General features: G+C 36.3%; 1 protein-coding gene across 1 annotated transcript; it reads right to left on the bottom strand.

Moving 5' to 3' along the window:
* Positions 1-310: 310 nt before the first annotated feature.
* On the bottom strand, positions 311-22,899 carry ntsr1 (neurotensin receptor 1 (high affinity)). Its single transcript, XM_027144762.2, has 4 exons — positions 21,946-22,899; positions 14,149-14,350; positions 5,461-5,545; positions 311-2,878 (listed from the first exon to the last, which is right to left on the bottom strand). Exons 1-4 carry the CDS (start codon positions 22,612-22,614, stop codon positions 2,629-2,631), a joined length of 1,206 nt encoding a protein of 401 aa, XP_027000563.1. The 5' UTR covers positions 22,615-22,899; the 3' UTR covers positions 311-2,628.
* Positions 22,900-24,000: the final 1,101 nt, after the last annotated feature.

The following is a 24,000-nucleotide window of genomic DNA, read 5'->3' as shown; positions in this document are numbered from 1 at the left end:
TCTATTTACTTCCTTTGTCCCTCAACCCCCAATCCCCCAACTACATAATGGAGCCTGGCAGGGATTTCAACCAAATTGTGTTAATCTTTTATGGTAAATTTTTTTAGATCCAAAATAGTTAACCAAATCTACACACTTTACTTTTACTTACGATCCATTGTGCTGAAGTACATAGACAGAACAGCAAAAATGGTTTCCACAGAGAAGACATATAACATAGTAATCCTAAAGGAGATTAAACACTTCATATAAAACACAGAAATATGCAAAATATAAAAGGTGAAATACGCACACAGCACAGACAAAAGCTTTTTGGAGATATATAATGTTTGGTATGTAGTAGGATTTGGGCTTTCTTCACTGCACTGAGTCGCTCAACATCCATTTACTTAATGGTTAGTTGCATAAACAAGAATGCATTTTCCTTCTAGTACATAATTAATAGTATACTATTTAGATAATGTTAAATCATTGCCCACCTACAGATGCAAATTGCAATCAATTAATAAGATTAGCTCTATTTGCCTGATCTAATGAATCTAATGGATTGCCCGATCTCAAGAATGAAATTGAATTAAGTGAAAATTAAATGAAAGCACTAAGGATTTCACTCCACAAAGGCAGCCACTATAGCTAGAGTGTAGCAGAATAACTGAACATGATCTAAATGGCCTTAAACAGATTTATATTCAATAGGTATAGTACAATACAGTGGATATAATCTAGATCTAATTTATAAAATCTCATTTTAAAATGTTTTAATATTGCTATGATATACCAGTGGTACACCGAGCCACAGAGTCGATTGTCATGATCTGATGTAGTCCAGGAAATGAAAACAGAAAATCTATATTCTGTTCTATTTGTTAGGAAACTGAAGCAGCCTTTCACACCAGTTGCCTGTAGGAACAATCCTTTATTAACAGTTACACATGTTTGGTCTGTTGTCATTAAGGACATATTGAATGTCACACAGCCTCTGAGTGTTATCCTTAAACATAGTTTAAGCAGATACATGGATCTGTTTGTTTATTTTGCTAATGAATTTCACATAAGAAACATCACAACATTGATTTCTAGTCGTTTAAAGCACACACTGTTCACCAACGTGTGATTGCACTACAATTAGCTTAGTGTGAAGGGAAAAAAACACACACACACCCAGCACAGATTGTTAAGGAAATACGATTCTTACAGTACAAATATGGCCAGTCAAAGACTTCATTTAAAGATGTCATCACTGCATCAGGTTTCATTGAAGGAACTCATTGTAATAAACATGATTTTGTTTTGTTCACATTTAGTACAGACAGACAAACACTCATACATTCAGTGACACACTTTCACAAGACACACACACACACACACATTTATGAACCATGCTCTCATATCCTGCTGATACTATTCCTTCTTTTACCCCTAATCTAGCAGTCTGTCAATACAAGCAAGAAACAACCTTTATTAGAACAATATTAGCTTTCTCACAGTGGCAGTCTCTTAGCTCTTGCTTTGTACCTTGTCCATATCATGCCTCTCGTCTTGACTCATTCATTCTACACTCTTCCTATAACATAAAATACGCCCGACACAGCCCATATGTCGATTTTAATGGCAGCTCTCTTCTTTACCACACACCTCTTTTGTCCATTGCTGGAATAAATCCATATTATTTTTGGTTAATATATTTAATAATTATGTTGCAGCAGAGGCTTAATGATGTTTTACTTTGCTCTCTGCAGCATTCCCTGTGCACAGCACAGATTCTATAAAGAAGATCAAAATTTGATGTCCACATTACTTACCCCAGGGATTTTAAGTGATCCATAGCTTTTGCTGAACTGCTAAAGAAAAGCTTTTTTGTCCTTTGTTCTCTTTTTTTTCACCGCCACAAAGCAGCAGTGGCTTGAGCCATGCGCAATTGAATGGAATTGAGTCAGCTGAAATATGGCTGCAGTAAAGTCACTGAAACTGGAGGATTTTCCTTTGATCTCAGTCTAAACCGTCCTGCTGCATTTGAACCGTTTTGTAAAAAGCTATTTAGTCTTCTTTAAGTGTACTTTACTAATGGGGGATTTCTAATGGGCCATATTTATTATTCTCACAGTGACGTATCAGACTATAACTCCGCAGTGGGGTCAGTGCACATTTCAGTTCTGTTTTTAAACTTCTACTTTTAAAAAGTTCTGTTTTAGATCTTCCATAAATCTTCTAAAAGAAATAATAGGGGAAAAATAAGTATAAACATTATAAACATACAGCACCAAATGATCCTCCCTACCTTTTTTTTTTCCATTTCTAAAGTAATCTTTTGTGTCTTAGAATTAAGATATTGAACTGGATTTGCATTTGAATTGTACAAATATTTTATAATACAAAGTACACTCTACAGTGCACAATATATACAGTACTTTCACAATGTTTTATTTGATTGATTTATTTTTTATTTCATGGAACATTTAATAATTGTCATCTTATCACATTTGTATGTTTAGTTCTGTAACAACGCTGCTAACCAACAATCTCTTTCTTTTAGCCACTGAGGCTCTGATGTTGAGAATTGAACCTATAGGAAGTAAACAGTAACATTACCTCCGCTAGGATTTAACTGTGATGGGCTGTTGCCGTTGATCAGTAGACAGTCTCTTTAATGACATTGGAAGAGAAAGTGTGGTTACTGCAGATGCTGATAGAGTGCCTGGTGAGCATGTGCGTTTGCTTCTTACGTCGGCACGGCAGGCAAAAATTGTGCAGCGTAGAGAAGAAGATCTGACGGTAGTTGGTCGAGACCAGGTTGTACAGGACAGGGTTGATTGCAGAGCTCACGTAGAACAGTACGTTGGTGACCATGTAGAAGTAGTGATAGAAGTCATAGAGGGTGCTAAGACACAAAGAATGACAGAGACATACAGACACATGGTCTTGTCATTATGCATTAATCTATCCATCCTATTACATCTATAACTACAGGTAAAACATTTGCCATGGTTGTCCAAGAACATCAATTCTAACATTTCAGAACTCCATGTATAACAGTTAAACCCCAGATATCAAGAGGAGACTGCATAAAGCTACAAGACAGGGCAAACAATATGTGTTTCTGGTAAAATTATTTTAGTCCTTGGGCAATGGTGAGATTTGCTTGAAGACAAGGATGCAGTGCATATGTGAGCCATTCACTCCCTGATTGTCTAGAATGGATTAATTATGGGTAATATATGAATAATCCCATGTTCCACTATATGCTGTACTGAGATTGAATGGCTGATAAAATGACTGTGTAATCAACAAGTCCTGAAGTCTTCCTTTTCCTAGATTTTTGAAGTGCAATCGATGCTCCAAGTTCTCTTCTTTTGCAACTCTCAGCCAATTCAGAAATATCTTCAAAAGACTTCATGTCTGTTATGATCCATCTTCTCAACCCAAGGCTGCCTTTATATGAAGTGTGCTCTCTCTCTCTCTCTCTCTCTCTCTCTCTCTCTCTCTCTCTCTCTCAGATATTTCTAAGAAAAAATTAATTATTAAAAGCAAGTCTTGATAATTAAATTATGAATTCATGCAATGAAATACAATATATTACTTAAAGTCTATAATATTGATATTTTCAGTTTTTTTTTCAAATCCTGATAAAACTTTTGAGATATTTGCTCAAATTTAACTAGTCAAATTCAGTTTAATAATAATAAAAAAGACATGTCAAATTAATGTAATTACCCTGAATTCAACAATGTTAATTAAATTAATTAATTAAATTATTTCAAATCAAACCTCTTGTTTGCTTCCACACCTACAACATTATGGATTATCGCGGTATTTTATAGAATTTCAATATTTATATTTATTATTACATTACTGATTTGTTTAGACAGGATAAAACAATGATCACAGTCATTTAGCTTGCCTGCCAAAATGTCCAAGACAATGGATGGACAATGGATGGTGAGTCAGTTGGACTCTCATCATTTGCATTTATACAATAGGCGATTCTTTTTTTTTTTTGCTTTGCTTAACTATCCTCTCAGTCTGCATGCAGGCTTTAATTGAATTGAATTTTATGAACATTAACTTGTTTTAAGTGCACATACCTTGACTCATTTGGCATGTTACAAAGAGTTAACTGGAAGAGGAAAGATGTCTGTGAAAGTCAGCTAGGCTGATGTTTATTTCAGTGGCCCACCCAGTACCTTGCCTCAACATTTCACAAGGAACAATCTTCAGAAAATGAACAAGAACCATTTATCAATAGCTGTGCATGCCACCACAAACAGGCAAACATATATCTCTGTTTCTTTTTTCCAATTGGCTGATTTAGCATTCTGACACTAATCTGTCTCTTCTCTCTGTCTCTATCACAGCAGAGTTCTGCCAAATGATCTTCCAATATGTCTCTGCTGCTTTCAGTTTGATGAACGAAACAGTCAGACTCCAATTTAAAACAAGCTCAATGAGATAAAAGACCAATGGTTCTCCAGAATATTTCATCTGACCTTCTATATTGAGCATTAAAACCTTGTACTTGAAAGTATTTCTGCACCATATTAAATGTATTTAAGGTGTTAGACATTTATATCTCATCTTAAACAAAGCTTATTGCGCTTTCTATATCTATTAAAACATCCGTCGTCAGAAATAGCTCACTCAGCCTCATAAATCTAAGGATAATAAAAACCGCTCACTGCAAATGTCAAAATAAATCCATGTAGGTGCTGGCATTGATCAAAACCGGTAACCTTCCATAAATCCGCTAAATGATCCACATTAGTATGCAGTTGGCGGTAGGTGATGTGATGTATAGAGTGCTCACATGGCCAATCTGTTGTCAGTGGAACACTCCAGTAACGGATGGGAAGAAACCGTAAAGAGAATTCAGGAGTTATAGTCCAGCTTCTAAATGCTGTTAGGAAAACTGCCAAACATCTGTTAGCTACCATTCAGTTCATTCCGTGCCCACATTTCCTGTTACAGAAATACCAGAAAGGAGATGATTCACAGTTCTGAGGCTGTCATCTTCTGGAGTGATAGATGAGCTTCCTGCATGTGTAGGGCCTGTAATAAACTCAGTGTTGAATATGGCTTAGTACATGTTTGATGTTGAGAGCAAAACACTGTATCTATGTGTGACGATGAAAGTAAATAACCTCCTTGCTTTACAAAAGACGTTTTTTTTTTGGTCAGGCCCTGCTGATTCCATTTGCTTTGAAGATGCCTCAATGCACATTCGGGGCTTCACCCCAAGTCATAACGATTCTGTTCCTCGCTACTTAGACTGTTACAAACAACACCCAGGCTGGGCTTTAAAAATAAACATGCTTATACTGTATCTGCTCTGTACAGTTGATTACATACAGTAGTTATGGTTTTTCTGCTGATTCCTTCAGCGGGATATAACTCGGCAGTCCTTCAAGATGTTTGTGATGTAGAGTTTTAAACCTAATGTTTAGTGCAGAGCCTTAAAATACTCACTCGGTCCAATCAGTGACGTAACAGTACATCAGTCGACGAGCATGATAGGGCAGCCAGCAGACCACAAAAGCAATAACTACAGCTCCTATAAAGAAAAATGAAACAAATAAACACTGTTATTTATTATTTAGTATAGAACTCTGCTGGTACAAAACACTTGTTATGGATATTCTTATTGCCAGCCAAATAATTATCATCAGGGATGGTAAATTAATTTTATAGCACTGCACCCATCTGCCCATTCTAGCTAGCTCAATGGCACATTTGTCATGTTATTTTTTTCTACAGTAATGTTGTATGCAAAGCGATTACTTTTTGCTTCGGTGGACTAATGCAGGCAATAGTAATGACATCCAGTATGTTATTTTAAATACTCCAAAAACGTAGACTACTAGTGACCGTGCATCATCTGATAAATAATCTAAATGTAAATGCAAATCTCAATGCCATTGTGTAATGTTTATCTTCATGCATACTACTCTTTTACTACTATTATTTTGGACCGACTCACTTTTTTACTCGCTGTTTTGGTTGTGTACATGACACAAGATGTGAATGCGGATTATGATTGGATGATAAGACAGGATGTTCCTCACCCACATTATGAAAACTATACTGAGTTGTGATGATTTGTGAAATCAGGGCATTAGCAACAAAATTCTGTGACTGATACCACTTTTTACGAGAAGTCAACACGGTAGAAAAATGCTATTAATCCTTGTGTGTTATTCGACCTTGAGAGCCGAAGCAAGTCTGATACCTTCTCCTGCCTTGATTGCTTAATTTAGATGCATAACATGTCACATCAATAGATCAGATCAATAGCTATGGCTACTGTGACAAAAACTGTTACATTGACGCATTATTTCCAATTTACACATTAGTATACATACTAATATTCAGTGTATTATACTATACATATTTATTAATTATCTCATACATATTCATTTTCATTTCTTTGCACATATTGATTATTACACATTACTTATGGCATGCACACATATTTACAAAATTTATATCAGATATTTCCGAACATAATCTTTTACACAGGAGGTTTTTTCCTCCTATTTTTCATGCAGGACTTAAATATTGTTCATATTTATACTATACACATTCATCAGCTAATCTGTACATGGATAGATAGCCTTCAAAGTTAGCCTTCATAAAATCTTTATATTATGAACAGCAGCTACGTTAATTCCTCTCCATGTGTTTCTCTTTTTCTACCCATTCCGAGGCATCCAGAGACTGTACCAGCTCCAGTTGGATTCTGCTTCATGAGGATTGAGATGCCAACAACACGTGGCCTCTGAGGACAACAACCTCCTAATCAGTACACAATAGTCGGGGTGTATCTGATTGTAAAAAGGACATTATTCATAATAACAGTCTCCTCTGTTTATAAGAATTTTTAATCACACTCTCCAGTGTCACCCAAATGGGGATGAGGTTCCCTTTTGTGTCTGGTTCCTCTCAAGGTTTCTTCCTTTTCCATTTAAGGGAGTTTTTCCTTGCCACAGTCACCTTAGTCACCTCAGGCTTGTTTATTGGGGATAAATACAATCATATTTAAATATTAATCTTAAACTTTTGTATTATATTATTCTTTTTATAATATGAAACTTTTTGTACTATGTTCTGTAAAACTGATTTAAGACAATGACCTATGTTTATAAGTGTTATATAAATACATTTGAATGAAATTCTATTGAATTCATTTTATTCTAAACAGAGATTAATTTTGAAAAAGCAATATGAGATTGAATTAAGGACAATTTTCACTGCAGCATATCTTATCTGACTTTTGACTATCTGACCTTGTACTTATATCTGAGAATATCTGAGCCATAAGAAACGCATTTGTGTATCAAAGATTTATAGCACATACAACTACTGCTACTGCTAAACTCTAAAGTTCATCTTACATCAAGCTTATTGCACTTTCTATATCTCTTAAAACATATCTTCATCATCCATCAGTACTAACTCACTCAACCTAATAACTCAGAGAATAATAAATAAAAAAGGCACAGTACAAATGTCAAAATAAATCCAAGCCTATGCTGGAACTGATCATAATCCCATCGATCTATCATAATCTAAAGTGTACACATGGTCTCTAGGTATTTTTATAAGACAAATAGCCCAGAATATAATACAGACCAAAATAACCCCAACACAAACAAAACACAACAAACAGAAAGACCATGATATCTGTTCTAGTAAGAAGAGGCTTAATCACATTAAAGGAGCATTACAAATACACTTCATGCTCATCTGTGGTTTCTCACCCAGATCAGGTCAAACACACTCTAAAATTTAATTCTTTTTTGTGTATTTTTTAAACAGGTACTACATTACGTAACTACATAACACATAAAGAGTTGCACCAATGTTCACTCCATTCATTATTGTGTGCCTTTCTTAAGATGTAGTTTTTGGAGACAATACAGAGTCTGACTCAGCTACTTTCCCTGCTTGTTAAGTGTCTAGTTAAACTAACAAATGTGTCTACATTTATCTCTTTTACATATCACCATTGTGCAACTTCTTTAAAATGCCCACATACACTGCCATCTAGAATTACTGAAATAAAAATAAGTAACGCACAATAATTCCACACAATTAATAACTTTCTTTACCAATCTCTGCCTTATTTTGCATGTTTTTCTCTAGGCCACGCTCTTGCTATTTTTTAAATGAGGAATTTAATAAGGCTCGACAGGAAGCTTGGGATATTTTTTCAGAACCTTGTGATCGTGTGAAACAACAGATATTAACACAGGATTGTTAACCACATTTGAAGCATGAGCAGTGTGAAATGTGAAACACAATAACCCAGGATTCTTAGCAAGGTATTAGAATAACAGTAGAATAAGGGTTAACTATTTCAAATGTGAAAAAAATATGTGTTTAATTTTATCCTAGATACTTTGCTGAATCTGCTCAGTTTCAAATGTAGTCATTATCTATCATGAAAGAAATCTAAATGGATCGACTGAACTGCTTTAGTGTTATACTGCTGTATCTCGGTAGCTACGCAACACCGTTGACGCACTCGGTCAACCATCATTTGTGTTAACCACAAAGCTAGATTTCTATCCAATCGTTGCTATTTTGTTATTTGGTCTTAGAAATAATCTTCCATCAGACATGACTTGGACAGACCAAACTGAAAAGGTAAAGTAAGCAATTGAATGGAAATGCATCATAAGTCATAGAGATAAGAGTGGTGAAAGTTAATTAACTGAAAAGGTTAATAAGTCATAGAGATAAGAGTGGTGAAAGTTAATTAACTTCTCCAGTCTCTTTTCTGGAACACCCTATAAACCAACTATGTATTAACATATTAGTACATTATCAGAGAATTATGCAAAACAAAGATGTTGTTGTTCTGCTTTAGTTCAGTAGTCACTGTGTCTACAATATCACTAATATCAAACTGATGAGCTTAGTGTCTTGATGTTGTGTCCTTAGTGTCAATATTAAAGGAATGATTACAGTTTTGTTGAGTGTTACAACCTTTAAAATTGGTCTTGTCCATTTGTGCTCCTCTGAATCACATAAAATCTGTAAGTTCAAGAATAACATGAATAATTCATAAAGCACTTAAATTAGCTCTCGGGGGAAAATAGAACAAGGATATTCAAGCTAAATGGATTGGAATTGTGGCTCTTTGCATGTAAAAGGGACTTAAGGTCGCCTGCTCTCTCTCTCTCTCTCTCTCTCTCTCTCTCTCTCTCTCTCTCTCTCTCTCTCTCTCTCTCTCTCTCTCTCTCTTTCTCTGTCTCTCTCTCAACTTTCTTTGTTGTTTAATCGGAATCGTTGGGTTGATTAGTACCTTATAGTAGTAAATGAACTAAGTGCCCAGCACTTGTGGGATTTAAGACAGTAGCATAATTATGCATACTATGAAGGACGTTTATAACTAAAAGTGTTTTAGAACTGAAAAAGAAAATGTTTCTTACCTTTATACATGTGTATACCAAGCTTCACTATATCTATTGCCACAAATATGGAGATCTCTTTATAGTGTGTAAGTGTCTGGAACCAGTTCAGCTCTGGGAGTAAACTTTGGCTTACCTGGCATGTGGGGGCTTTTACAGAGCTTTTATGCAGTCTGAATTTAATTTAGGGAAACATTGAATAGATGGATAGCAGTGTTGTATAAAGTATTAGAAAGCAATACTTGAGTAAAAGTACAAGTATCGTACTAGAAAAAGACTTTGGTAGAAGTGAAAGTCACCTTTTAGAATATTACTCAAGTAAAAGTCTTAAAGTATCCGATATTTACTGTACTTAAGTATCAAAAGTAATTTTCTGATATTTAATGTACTTAAGTATTTGAAGTAAAATTAAAGAGTAAAATTTCAGTGACTTTCGGTAGGCATAAGAGCAGGGGCGGTTCTAGGATTTCATCCTTAGGGGGTTTTAGCCCTCAGTGAGAATTTAAAACAGGAAGAGTTTTATATTATATATTATATGACTACATAGTAAGCCAAAAGTTATGGTATTATTAAATGGCAAAAGTGGACCCCAAAATTTTATGCATGATGTAATGATGCCAGTCTTGAATCAAATCAGTTCATGTATGTGTGCATTCTCTACAAACAGTGTGTCCAATGAATGCAGTCATTAATATAAAAATATTCACAAGACAAAGACCAAATCAATAAATGTTATTTTTATTTTGTATTGTATGGATTGTTAGCATTAATATTTTGTTTGTGTCTATCAACTCTGGTAATAAGGATAGTGAAATTTCACTGCTTTTTTTTGCCGTCTTTGCAGCTTTCAGCCGATTAATGTTATAGATAAATGCCTCCAGCTCCGACTGCTCGTGCACCCTGCGCGTACCTGTGCTTCTCTGTAGAGCGTGCGTACGTGCGTAATACAATCTAGGAGCAGTGATTCGCCAAAACCTCTCTTATTGCAGTCACACACATTTCTGCTGATTTTATTTTGTAGTAACGAGTAACGAAGACGCAAATATAACGGAGTAAAAGTATACATTTTATCTAGGAAATGTAGTGGAGTAAAAGTGAAAGTTGACATAAATTTAAATAGCGAAGTAAAGTACAGATACGTGAAATTTCTACTTAAGTACGGTAACGTACTTCGTTACATTACAACACTGATGGATAGAAACATCTCCAGAACCCTGCAAAGGACAAGTCCTCTCCATGGATTGCCAGTAATTACCAGTCACTGGCTTTCAGATTTACATTGCTGGAGATCAGTGCATCAGTTTGCTAGATCGCAAATCTTTGTGTCTATGTGATCTATGGACTCAGAAGTGTTTTTGCCAGAGCGTGGCACCTCTACCCTGTTGTGAAAGCTTTCACCACTGCCCTCATGCTTCTCACCTCAAACTTTATTCCCTGATACTGAATTTCCTGATTCCTGAAACTGACTCTGTGCCTGTCTGTCCATGTTCCCCCTCAGTATCATATCTATCTATCTATCTATCTATCTATCTATCTATCTATCTATCTATCTATCTATCTATCTATCTATCTATCTATCTATCTATCTATCTATCTATCTATCTATCTATCTATCTATTTACCAATTGTAAACTAATAACATTTCAAAATTACAATAACCTATTCACTGCTTTTATTGATTTCAATCCAGTTTCATGGAAACGCACCCCACCTACATTCACATACATACAAATAATTATCACCTTTTTTCCACCTCAATTATTATCACAATTATTTGGCTTATCACCTGAGACAAAGGTAACTTGTAGCCAACTGTAGGCATCTGGGTCAAAAACAGGACAGAAAGCTCTTGTTCTGAGTGTGTTGTGCTGCCCTGTGACTGTGATGTAGCATGAATAGCAGTTTATAAAGATGTGCAGGATGGCTACATGTGTCTCAGATGAAGTATGTGTTTGCTCCGCCCTGCCCGGCTGAGTGGTATTAGTATGATCTATGAGAGTTAGATATTTGGTAGCATGGAAGAAAGGGTTAGGGGACTTGTGTATGAAAAAAACAATTGGCTAGAAAGCCTTAAGACATCGTTAGGCAGACTGACATTTAGAGAATGTTAGAAAGCAGTCTAGAAAAATATGAACATCATTTTATTAAAATCTATTTATTCTCTCAGAGTAGAGCTGGCAAAGTACAATATTAGCAAAAAAAACCCCCTCAAAATTAAGGGATAAATAATTTTGTTAAACTTAGCTACATGCCACGGGTCTTGATTTTCTTAATAGTAATTGCAGTTAACCCTATGCAGTTACAGTAAGTCTTCTAAATCTCCTAAAAGCTTGTGGAGGAACAGCATAGCCTGACAGCAGCACACTGTTCTTTTAATGAAGATTTCAAGCTGTTGACCTCAGCACAATGAATCATACATTAGAGAAGTGGATACCTTCTGCATCTCTGTAAGTGAAATCACAAAATGTTGAACTGTTGATATGTAGAGTGCCGTCTTAACATAAAAGCTTTGCAACTTGAAGGTGAAAACAGAGAAGACTATTGTCGAATTTCCTTCTTTCTTTCTTTCTTTTGTTTTTCTGAAGTTATGTGGTGAAAGATGTCATGATTTAATAATTTAAGGTCAACTTAATGTGTTTTTTTTGCTTACTTATAATTTGTCTCATGATTTGAGACCCCCCACCCCAATGCTTTTCTATTTTTTTTACTCTTTTTTACCTTTAGATGTAACCTATATGGCCTTGACTCTGTCCTTACACCTAAATAAGGTGACTGTTTTAAACTTATGTTTAGATTATGGATCTTTTGGACTGTACTCTGGTTCTTAGTCTGACGATTGGTCAATTATCTTGCTTCTGTGCAGTGCAGTGTTTTGTTTTATATACTGTAACATTTTATAACACCTCTTAAGTCATTACAAATCACATAGTGACTAAAATACACTGCAAGATTTTAACATATACAGTAATAAGTTATGATTAATAAGAGAAGGTTAAGAAAATATGAATATGAATATGAATGTTCAATATGGAAACTAAAAATAACCATGTGCAACATCTTTGTAACAATCCTTTAATTTCATCTGTGATTCTTCTCTCTCATACGCTCTCTCTCTCTCTCCAAAAATGTTTTGTTGCATGCTTAAAATGTCATTCAATTTAGTTTATGCTCAACCAAATTGTTTATTTAATATCCATTGTAGATGAAGCATGGTTTGAATGCTGATTGCCTGTCTGGGCTCTTTTTTTTTGTATGAAATATTAGAAAAGCAGTATTCCATCTAGACGGTAAAAGGCAAGGTGCTCAGGTGGCTCAGGTTTTCTTTTGCCTTTAAACCCACTGTAATAGATGGCAGCAATCTTGCCAATAACTAAACTGAACCCCACATTCCTGGTCTTTTATGATCTGATATATCAGCTTCGATCTTGCAGGATCTTTATTGGTGCCTTAAGACTATTGCAGGGGGCAAAATATTTTTCTACAAAGCATCCAGCTATGCAACAACCCTTCAATTAGAGTTCGAGTTTCAGACACATTTTAAGTGTCTACCCACCAATACCACCCATCATCTCCCAATGTTATCACACAGATTTGTTGATGGTAGAGAAGCAGGATGATTTACGTCCCATTGTGCCCACTAATGCCTTCTGGATATTCCTTATAGTTACGCTTACAATGCATAACCCTTTTAAACCACAGTAGGTTAACATAATCTAATGAATCTGATAAATTCCCTCTCTTCCTCCTCTAGCGTTACTTGTTCTCCTGTTGCCTAATGTAATGTACGCCTGATCATAATACACTTCTACCTCTGTGGCTCCTCTTACCTTCACAGGAAGCTGAATTATTTTCACATCTCTGCACGAAGACTCCCCCTGTGCTGCTTTAGATGGTCTCACGTGAATGAATTAAAGTTTGCACTTTCCCAAATGATTTTGTGCCATAAGTTTCACCCTTTCTTCAGTAGCTAACCTTTGTTTGATATGTTGATAGTGTGTAAATTTGGAACAATAATGATTCTAAACCCTCTATATAGTGACACCCAAAAGAAAAAGAAACAACTTTTTGAATCTGGCTCACCTCAAGATTTCTTTACCATTGTTGCCATTGCCTTACTCATATGGGATCTGAATATAAATTTATATGTAAATGTTTGTACAGCTCATTTCCTGAAAATGTCTTGATAAAGGCACTATACAAACAAAATGTAATAAATTTGCCTGACTGAAAAATGGAAAAAGTCCAGGCGCCACCCCACCGCGCAACACCCTGAAACCAAACCTCCAACCTTCAAAGATTTGTTATTGCACTTGATTTTCTGGAAAATCAACGTTTGTCACTCTTTGAAACAGGATTTTAATTTGTTTTGAACTTATCCCATGTGCTTTTTTTAGCCCCATAATGAGTCTGTTAATTCGGCTGTTATTATCTTAAGTGTACACCTGCTCATCCCCTGATTATTTTGTCTTTATGTACCATTATGTTGCTTTGTCTCATTCTGAAGTCCTGTTTTTTGTATTGTGAGTTACTGAGCCTTAGTTTCCTATGTTCCCTGTTTTTTGTTTCCAGTTTTAGAAAGACAAATAAGACATCATTTTAATGCATTTATATCCTGCCTCTTCTAAAGACAACTTGCACTTGTCCAACAAAAGATGTGGTGCATTTGAATTTTTTTCAGTGACTGTAGCTTTTTCCATTGTCAGCATCATGTACATTCTGTAGACATTTTATCGTTACTTACGCAACACCATGACACCATGGCGCAGGGACTGGGTGCGGTTGGGCTCCACAGCAACGCTGAGCATAGTGGCATTACCACCGACAAGGCAGACACGGTTGTCCTGAGCTGCCTCACGAAACATGCGCAGAAGTTGACTGGCAATGATTCCATTCAGCACTGAGATCAGACCCATGGGAACCACAAATGACAGGAATGCATTTACCTGATAGGGCAGAAAGCGAAATGTAATAAAAGATACGAGTTTTTTGATCTGGAAAAAAAAATGTAGTTTTTAAGGATAATTAGGTTACTCAGTCACATTAGATAGAAAGCTTCCCCAAAATGTCCAATGACAAGACTGATGAGACTAATTATGAACTCAAGTGAACCATCCAAAAAATGAGAAGTAAGAGTTCAACAGAATTGTTCTTTGTTTTTTACACCATGAAAACATTAGAGCCTGTTGTGTGTGACAATCTCAGGCAATCTCAGCTTCTGAAATACTGTACTTCAAATTAAACTGGAATACAACAAAAATGCTACCATTATAGTCACAGCAATCAGTTGTACCTATTCTGATGTTTGATGTGATCATTAACAGTAGCCCTTAACCTGTACCTGCATGATTTTATGCATTTCCACATGACTGCTTGACTGGATGATTGCATAAATGAGCAGATGTAGGGGTGTAAAGTGAGTACAGTATATGTGGTGGGATTATAGCTAAATATTCAAGAGGACAAAGTGAGGAATTTTCAAAAAGTTTAATGATACAAAAGATGGAAGGTTACCAAAGGATAGATGCTTACTCCTTTACTTTTATACCTATTGAGGGTTGTATATGATTTATAGATGAGACAAAGTCTCAGAGACTCTGATTCAACTCAAACAGCTTCAAATCATATGTAGATGCCCTTGTTTCAGCTCTCTATTCAAAGACAGAAGAGTAGCATTTACAGAAAAGTATACAGTCCAGTTTGAAGGCACACTGTATATCACAATCCTATATTATTACACTCATTCAAGCAGTTTATAATTCGATTATTTGCTCATTCACTCTTTCATATATATGCCGTTCTTGTGACATTTGCTCCAATGATATTTCAAGTACAGTCACCATGGCAGCTGAGAATACAAAGGAAAAGTATTTTCCACATTGACTGCACCCGTGTCTCCCTCTTTCCTTTTTAGCTAACATATTGGTTATAAGAGCTTAGGCACATGACTTAAGAATCATTTCGACAGCCTCAATAATGGCTCAATCCATTGCTAACTGTCCTCTAGTCAACAATCTCAGTACAGTCATGTGGATATTCACCATCTGATGAAGATAAAACAATGCAGAGGTAACATTAAATGTATTTGTATGATTATTTTTTTTCCCAATAAAAAAAAAAATTAGCATATTTTTAGGTTTCATTTTGTGTTGTATGTGGACTTGGCGGTTCTAAATAAACTTTACTCTCGTCTAATAATTTAGTAAGATTAAGGCAAATCAAATTATTCTGAGCATTGTTTTAACGTGTCTACTAAATCAGTAACTTTTGTATACTATAGCACTTTCCTTTCACTCTACTGTATGCCCTTGTGCTTAGGGCAAAGAAAATGAACACATGTTTTTCCAGTGTTGGAGTGAAAAAAGTATTGTGTCCTCCACAAAGCCCTGACCTCAAATACATAGCAGTGAACTTAAATTGAATTGGAACGATGACTGAACCCCAGGACTCTTAACCCAACATCCTTAAATTTGTGCCCAGGTCATTTTTCAAGAACATTTACAATTTATGAAAAAGTCAGAAATTCAAAAAAAGTCCTGGGGATATTCTATAATATATATAAATATAATATAATATATATAATATAAAATAATACCTGCTTATACCTGCTTCCTGGAACTATAATGTGTAGCCAGACTGGACCTAATTTATATATACACACACATACATACATGTATACATATATACAAACATTACATATATACATATAAATTCATTATGAATGTCATGACTCAATGTCACAGCAGTAGTGGCAGCTGCAGCAGCAATGATACTCTGAATTCAATGAACAGTTATGCAACAGAATACCAATAAGGAAGATGTACAGTATTTACAGATACAATTATCAGTAAGTAATTATAGTACAAATGAATATTTTATTGAATGTATTCAAATATTTGAATTCCTTTCCTTTCCCAGCTGTCACTCACTTTGATTCACAATTGCTCTTTGAGTAATCTCTTTGTTAACATGATTTTCTTGCTCATACTCTTTTTTATTAATACAAATAATCTCTAATTAAATTGTCATAAATAGATTAATTGTTTGTTATAGACATACCTACAGTTATTGTTTTACTATTCAGTGTAAAATACATGGCTTGTAAGTGTGTGTCTTTATAAAAATAAAATACAGTATATACTGTACATGGGTAACAAATTAACAAAAAAAAAGTGACCGCTATACTACGGGATTTTACCAGCATGGTCCTTTAAGATGAGAGTAGTTGATGAAAATCAATACAAAATTATTCTGACTCATTGAAGAAGGATGTCTATGCTGATTGTGATGGTAGTGGTCTCTCAACAGATGTCAATTTACCCATCCACAGGATCAATGAATAATTTAAAAATGATGTAAATCATATGGTATTGCCTTCACAACCACCAAATCTCAACCCAAATATTCACCTATGGGACATTTAGGACAGATATGTTACACAGTGTTCCACCACAACCAATACCAGTACTTTGGGTTTAACACCATTGTTTACTGTGGATCAATGAGGACTTCTCTTAAAGGTGACTTGAGAGCTTAGAGATTGTTCTTGTGAATGTTTTATTTTTAAATCTCTGTATGTTGTTGTGTGTAGCCTCCTTGGTTTGGAATTGTTTGTCAAGCAAAAAGCACAGATGCACAATTGAAATGAGATCTGGGGAATCTGAAGGCTTAGTCAACTTGAAAACCTTTTCAAAGAAATATCATTCCTGAATATTTTTTTTTTGAAAAGCATGGAAAGTGATGCACATGCACTTTACCATTCACATGATTCATTCAAGAAAACATGAATCATTGGACCTGTTGCTCAGTTCCTATACTCACATCATCTACAGGTGTTTTTAGCAGTGGACTGTGCACATTACAATGCACATTAATGTGTCTTGGTTGCCCATGACCAGGCACCAATATTTGGTGCTTGTAAAGGTCACTAAGGTCCTTACGCTTTTCCCAGTTCGGACACTTTGAAAATTGGCTGTTCACATGCTGCCTAGTATATCCCACCCTTTGTAACATACATGTAACAGATAATTAATGTTATTCTCTTTAACGGACTGTGGTTTTGTGTTGTGTAATTAGAGTAAGTAAAGATGACTCTGGAGCCCTGTCTCTTCTCTTACATCAAAATGGATGCCATATAGACATCTTCAATCATTGATAGCTAACGGCTAAATAAAGGCTGATCATACACATATCACATACCACAGCTGCAAGGCTTAAAGAGATGATGGATCAGAACCTGGATTAGCTGAATCTATAATCATGGTCCCCATAGTCTCCACCAGGCTTAAGTTCAGTAGGTTATCATGCTGGGATCACATGATGGTCCATCTGCATGCTAATGAGGTGAGCAAATTATTGTCTTCTCATGCTAAATCTTTTCTTAATAATGCTGTATTGCATCATTAATACACCAAGTCTGTCAGTTCAAGGCTCATTGACATGGCAGCTACAGGGAACATCACAAATTATGATCCTAGCCACATTCATCTTCAGCTACAACTAATGAAATCACCCATGCATTTTCAAGACCTAGAAGATTGATCCACAGGAGATGGAGTCATTATTCACCACACTCCACTGATGTGTCTGAAATCTTTATAGAGCCAGAGTTCTTCAAAAAATATTTTGCAGCCATAGACCCATTTAAACTGTAAAATAAATTTCATGACCTTGTGAGCAGTAATATTGTTTACATTCATGGTGCAAGATTTCAAAGTTCAAAGTTCAAAGTGTTTATTGTCATATGCACAGACAGAAAGCATGTTTCCCTGCACAATGAAATTCTTACTTTGCTGTCCACACTAAATGTCATACAGTAAAGTAAAAAATAAAAAAAAGGAATTAAATAGAATAAAAAAATAAGAGCAAAAAAAAAATAAGAGCAATAAAAGCCATAAAGGTGAGGTACAGTTCTTAATAGAGGCAATAGTGCAGTTCTGAAAAAATGAATGTGCAAAAATGTAGTTCAATGTAAACAGTTAAGCAGTCCATGGTTGCAAAATTTTGTCAGCTGTTTAGGAGTCTGATGGCAGAGGGGAAGAAAGAGTTCTTCAGTCTTGAGGTCCTGCATTTCACACTTCTGTACCTCCGTCCTGATTGTAGAAGTGTGAACAGTCCATGTTGGGGGGTGGGAGGGATCTTTGAGGATGGAAGCAGCGCTCCTGTGAACTCTGTGGTGGTAGATACTCTGCAGAGAGGGCAGTGGAGTCCTGTTGATCTTCTGCGCAGTCTTCACCACTTTGGCGACATGCCAAACTTCCTCAGCCTCCTCAGAAAATACAGCCGCTGTCGGGCCTTCTTGACCAGCTGCGTGACGTGAGGTGAGCAAGTGAGGTCCTCACTGATGTGGACACCCAGGTATTTAAAATTGCTCACCCTCTCCACTTCAAGCTCCTGGATGAACAGTGGCTGATGCATTCTCCTCTCCTTTCTCATGTCCACTATCATTTCCTTCGTCTTGTCTGTGTTGAGGGTGGGGTTGTTGTCACCATGACACCAGACTGGCCACCTCCCTCCTGTAGGCTGCCTCGTCACCGCCAGTGATGCTTCCTATCACTGCAGTGTTGTCAGCAAACTTCAGGATGATGTTGTCCTTGAGGGAGGCAACACAGTTGTACAGTAGGTGTAGAGGATGGAGCTGAGTACACAACCCTGTGGAGTTCCACTGTTTGTGATGATACTGGCTGAAGTCCTATTACCAAACCTGACAGACTGAGGCCTGCCAGTCAGGAAGTCTAGGAGCCAGTCACAGATGGTGGGGTGCAGACCAAGTGTGGACAGTTTGTGGGGGATAACCGTGTTGAAGGCAGAGCTGTAGTCGATGAAGAGTATCCTTTAGGTATGAGTCCTTATTTTCCAGATGAGAAAGGGAATAGTGGATGGCAGCAGCAATGGCATCCAAGGTGGACCTGTTGGGCCGGTAGGCATGCTGCAGTTGTCAGGCTTTTTTTTCTCTTTGGACTCTGGGCTGTTCTCCATATTAGTTATCTTGCTAAGCTACTGCCAAAACCGTTTAGATCCTAATGTTGTTTACAAGCCCATAAGAAACTGTTTACAAAAATGCAGTTTTTGACCATATAGTGCACAACTATAAAAGGGATATGATTTATAACCATACTCTCCAGAGTCACCCAGATGAGAATGCGATCCTTATTGAGTCTGGTTCCTCTCAAAGTTTCTTCCTCATTTCATCTCAGGGAGTTTTTCCTTGCCACCATTGCCTCTGGTTTGCTCATTAGGGATAGATTTATACATTCAAAATAATATCCATAAATGATATATTCCTGTATATTTTTTTGTGACAATGTCCAAAGGCTATACAAATAAAACTGAACTGAATTGAATAGATTCTGCATAACTCAAAAGCTATTGGCTGTTTATCAGTCAGGAACTTGGCCGTGCCATCATGCCATCATTATGACTTTCTAGTTCAAAAGGAAACAAACACCAACAAAAAGAACTGAATCAAAGAACGCAACACTTTACAATAAGCCTATATTTGACCTTCCTCCACACTGGAATGGTATTTGTATTTTAATAAAGGTTGCATGTGATTGTAGACCAAGAACAAAGAACTGGAGCTAAATGTTTGGGTTATGGTCTTGGGGAGGAAATTTCTGAAGGAAAAAATGCAATATCTTACGTTTCTACTCCACAGCAACTACTTTTTTTCTCACGATTACACATGTTGTTTAGAAACATCTGCCACCTTGTTACATTAGATGAACCTGAAAGCTTGTTTAGTGATAAAAGCATCGGCTATGATTTATATTGTATGAAAAAAAAAAACTAATTATATTTACATAATGTCACAAAATCAACCCACAATAACAGAATATTTTAATTGCTTCTGTTTCTCTAGAAACTAACTCAAATTATTTTTTTTGCTCTTCATTTTGAAATGAAAAGAGTAGCAATCCCTGTAACAGAAAAGCTTCTGTGAGCTTTTAAATAATCTGTAAAAATGTGTTTTTTTGTCAGAGTGTGACCATTTAAGGCTGTCACCTTTATTTGGCTATTCCAGTTTTTTAGCTCTTGATGTTTTATAAAGCATCTATCAGTTCATATTAGTCCTATCATGTTTCTATTTCAAATTCAGTTCATGTGGACTAAATAAGCATCATCAGACATGATGAGAATCAGCTGCGGCATGACAGCCTCGAGATGGATTGTGGTGTGACTGCACTGAATTCTACCCCTGGACTATACAGTGGATGTTTAAATGTGGGAGACTGAGGACCACTTTAAGGGAATTGTCTGAACCTCTCACTCAGACATGGAGCTAATCCCAGTTCAGAGAGTGCTGCTCTCATTCCTGGTCTTTTCTCTGCAGCATTGTGTCTTATGGGCTTATGTTATCCTCCTAGCAGGCTCTGCAGCTGTATATGCGGTTCATGCCACTCCAAGCCACAAGATTTGTTACTTGCCTCTGCTACATGCCAGTTTAAACGATAGGTCAAATGTGCCCTCCTATATTCCTCCTCAACCATTCAAAGATTAAATAAAACACATAGGTTTAAGCTTTCAGTTATGGCATCCAAGTCAGATTATTTGCTATTAACAAATGTCAGAATTATTTTTTGAAACTGAGCATAAAATCACCCCCATGGGTCCATACAAACAATATAGAAAAATTATATGACATCATGCAGGAGCAAAGCTAAATCAGCTACAACAACGCAAAAGCACTCTCTCCATTTGGACTGATATAATGTGTGCTAAATTTTGACGTATTATAATGTATTCCTCAACCTCAAGTTTCAGTGCAGAACTAGTAATAGATAACAGATTGTAGCCTCATCTGATATCACAAGCATCCACAGGTAATGATTCCAATATTAAAAATACACAAATTTTTGCAATCACAATAACTCAGTTATCAAAAATCAGACTAGATCACTAAACCCAGTGTCTCAAATCCAGTTCCTTCACTCCTTTAAAAAATAATCTTGGAAAAGTTAAGTGTGATGAAGCATGGGCGATTTATAGGCTGCAAATTTGAGGTAACAGTCATGAAGTGATGATTTAACTATAAGAACTTGTTATGTATTAGTTATGAAAGAAGCTGCACTGATGATCCAGAATTATAGTAAGTAGGTCTCTTCTTAGAAAAAAAAAATATTTTTTTTTACATAAATAATTTTGGTAGACAAAAATCAAACGTAACAAAGAAAAAACCTGCAAGTTGCCTAAACAGTCTTCCAGGGAGCATTATTACAAAACTGAAGAACAGCATACTTAAGAGTATTCATGTAGCTTTAAATGTAAAAACTTTACAGGGCTGGAAAATATTTGCAGATAAGTTATCCTTTTCCAATTTGCTGAGGGCCCAATATACATGAAATCACACTTACACAGCTATATTACCCACAATTGAACAACCAAAAACTTACAACATCCAAAATTCCAATGATATACAGTACTAAGGAGATAAAAAAAAGAAATAAATAAGTGGCATAAAGACATAAAGAGGTCAATGAATGGATCGATGGATGCATTAATGGATGAATCAATAAAGGAAGCATAAACTATCCTAACTCACCTGAAGAACAGTTTTGGCCGTGACCGAGGGCACGATGGTTGTGCATATGGGTTCAGTGTCCACGCTCCTCTGGCCCATGGTGAAGAGCATCGGTGTGGCGAGCAGAAAGGAAGCGGCCCACATGGCACTGATCAGCTTCTTGGTGCGGCTGCGAGACATCACACTTTTCGCTTTAAATGGGTGGCAGATGGCCATGTAGCGTTCTGCACTCAGGCTCGCCACATTGAAAGCCGTTGCATACGAGCAGCCGTCGCGCAGAAAGTAGTAGCCCTTGCACGCGGCTGCGCCAAAAGCCCATGGATGGTGCACCCAGATGAAGTTATAGAGCTCCACGGGCATGCTGAACAGCAGGATGAGCAGATCAGACACGGCCAAGCTCGCCAAGTGGTAGTGCACGGTGCTCTGAAGGTTCTGAAGAGACTTCTTTGTTAACAGGGTGTACAGCGTTATGGAGTTCCCGAGACAGCCGATAGCGAACAGAAACACGTAAATCACGGTGACAAGCAATTTAGAGTAAATATCTGTGTTCACATCCAGGTCCTCCTGCTGTCCTCCGCCTGTCTCGTTATGGCGAAGCAGCGCGGAATTGTTCGCGCGCGCCACAAGTTGCTCCGTCAACAAGAGCAATTTTAGGGACTCGAGCTCTGTTAGTGTTCCGTTTAGATCCATACTGTCCGAACGCGGTTTCTTACTTTTACAAGATTGTGGAATTACTTCATACCAGACGAGTCGTTCACAGAAAACCTAGTTATTATGCTTTATCTGAGCGTATAAGGTTTCTGGAGATGGAACGGATTGTTGCTTATTGCGCTCTGATGTCACACGCGTGAGCGCGCTGAAGTTGGTGCGCGTTTATATCCCAGGAGGCGTGTGGCTTCCCAGACAGTGAGTGCTGACGCATTTACATTGATTGACGTCGATTTATTTATTTTTTTTTTCTACCATTTCCCCTGTCAGGCTATACATTTTGCGTACTATATTTTCTATTAATGTTGGAACAATTTCTGGAAAATCATTTCAGTTAACTTGGACTCTTTAGAAAATAAAGATTCATTGGTGTCTTATTTAAAGCCCTATGTTTCTTTATTTACCTCCAAAGAACATTTAATTCCGAAAAGGTTTTGTAGTGACAAAGAACCTTTTTGACACAAAGAGGTCTTTGGGCACAATTTTGTTTTATGCATGTATTTGCATTATTCTGCTATGTTCTGTAATTGTATTTTATGTGGCCAGGTTGCACAATAAAATAATTTTGCATTCGTCCTACTGTATTGTATTCTATACTTTTGAGTCAGAATTTTTAGTATTATGAAAGAAACAAACCCAACAAAGAAGGAAACAAACAAAGCTGCATCTCAGCTGTATAGCAATGGGGGGGGGGGGGGGGGAATCCTTTTTATCTGATAGAAAGCTGTATACATATATATATATATATATATATATATATATATATATATATATATATATATATATATATATTTCCACAAAAAAAAACCTTAATTAATAACCTGGTATATAATATGAATTAACTGAATAATTGTACAAGATGTTAATATATATCTGGATGCTACATATAATGGCTATTAATGTTTATGTGAAATAATTTCCTGATGTTCAAAAATTACTCAAAGTATTAATTCATTATATACCATTATTTGTGAACTTTATTGTAAAGTTCTACCTAAAGAATGATCGCATATATTTTGCAATTTCCAAAAGGTTTCATATACTCATGGATTTGTGTTGCTCAGAGCAGCACTTATGAATGAAAATGACATGGTATTGGTATTCAGAAGCCAGATACATCTCATCACAATACCTTATGTCTAATTAAATCAGTTTGCCTGACCACACTCTCTGGTCTTACTTAAGTTTAACCACAGCTCTTGTACAAAGCCTCAATACAATATATCCAATTATTCAGATAATAGACTTGGCATGTGATGCACATCTGTTATCTCCAGTTCCACCTTAATTTAAAGGCATTTTGTCCTAGGGTGAAATTACATTGGAGATGTTTTTTTGAGATACATTTACTGAGGACAAATATCTCAT

Source organism: Tachysurus fulvidraco, chromosome 23 (genome assembly GCF_022655615.1).
Source record: "Tachysurus fulvidraco isolate hzauxx_2018 chromosome 23, HZAU_PFXX_2.0, whole genome shotgun sequence".
Lineage (NCBI taxonomy): Eukaryota > Metazoa > Chordata > Actinopteri > Siluriformes > Bagridae > Tachysurus > Tachysurus fulvidraco.
The sequence above is the reverse complement of the archived record's forward strand: the minus strand, read 5'-3'. Positions and strand labels throughout refer to the sequence as shown.

Bases quoted from the DNA above. Each gene is read 5' to 3' on its own strand.
- ntsr1 (XM_027144762.2), bottom strand. From the start codon at position 22,614: ATGGATCTAAACGGAACACTAACAGAGCTCGAGTCCCTAAAATTGCTC. The intron at 14,351-21,945 runs GTGAGTTAGGAT...CTGCCCTATCAG, and splicing joins CGGCCAAAACTGTTCTTCAG to GTAAATGCATTCCTGTCATT. The intron at 5,546-14,148 runs GTAAGTAACGAT...TTTTCTTTATAG, and splicing joins CCATGGTGTCATGGTGTTGC to GAGCTGTAGTTATTGCTTTT.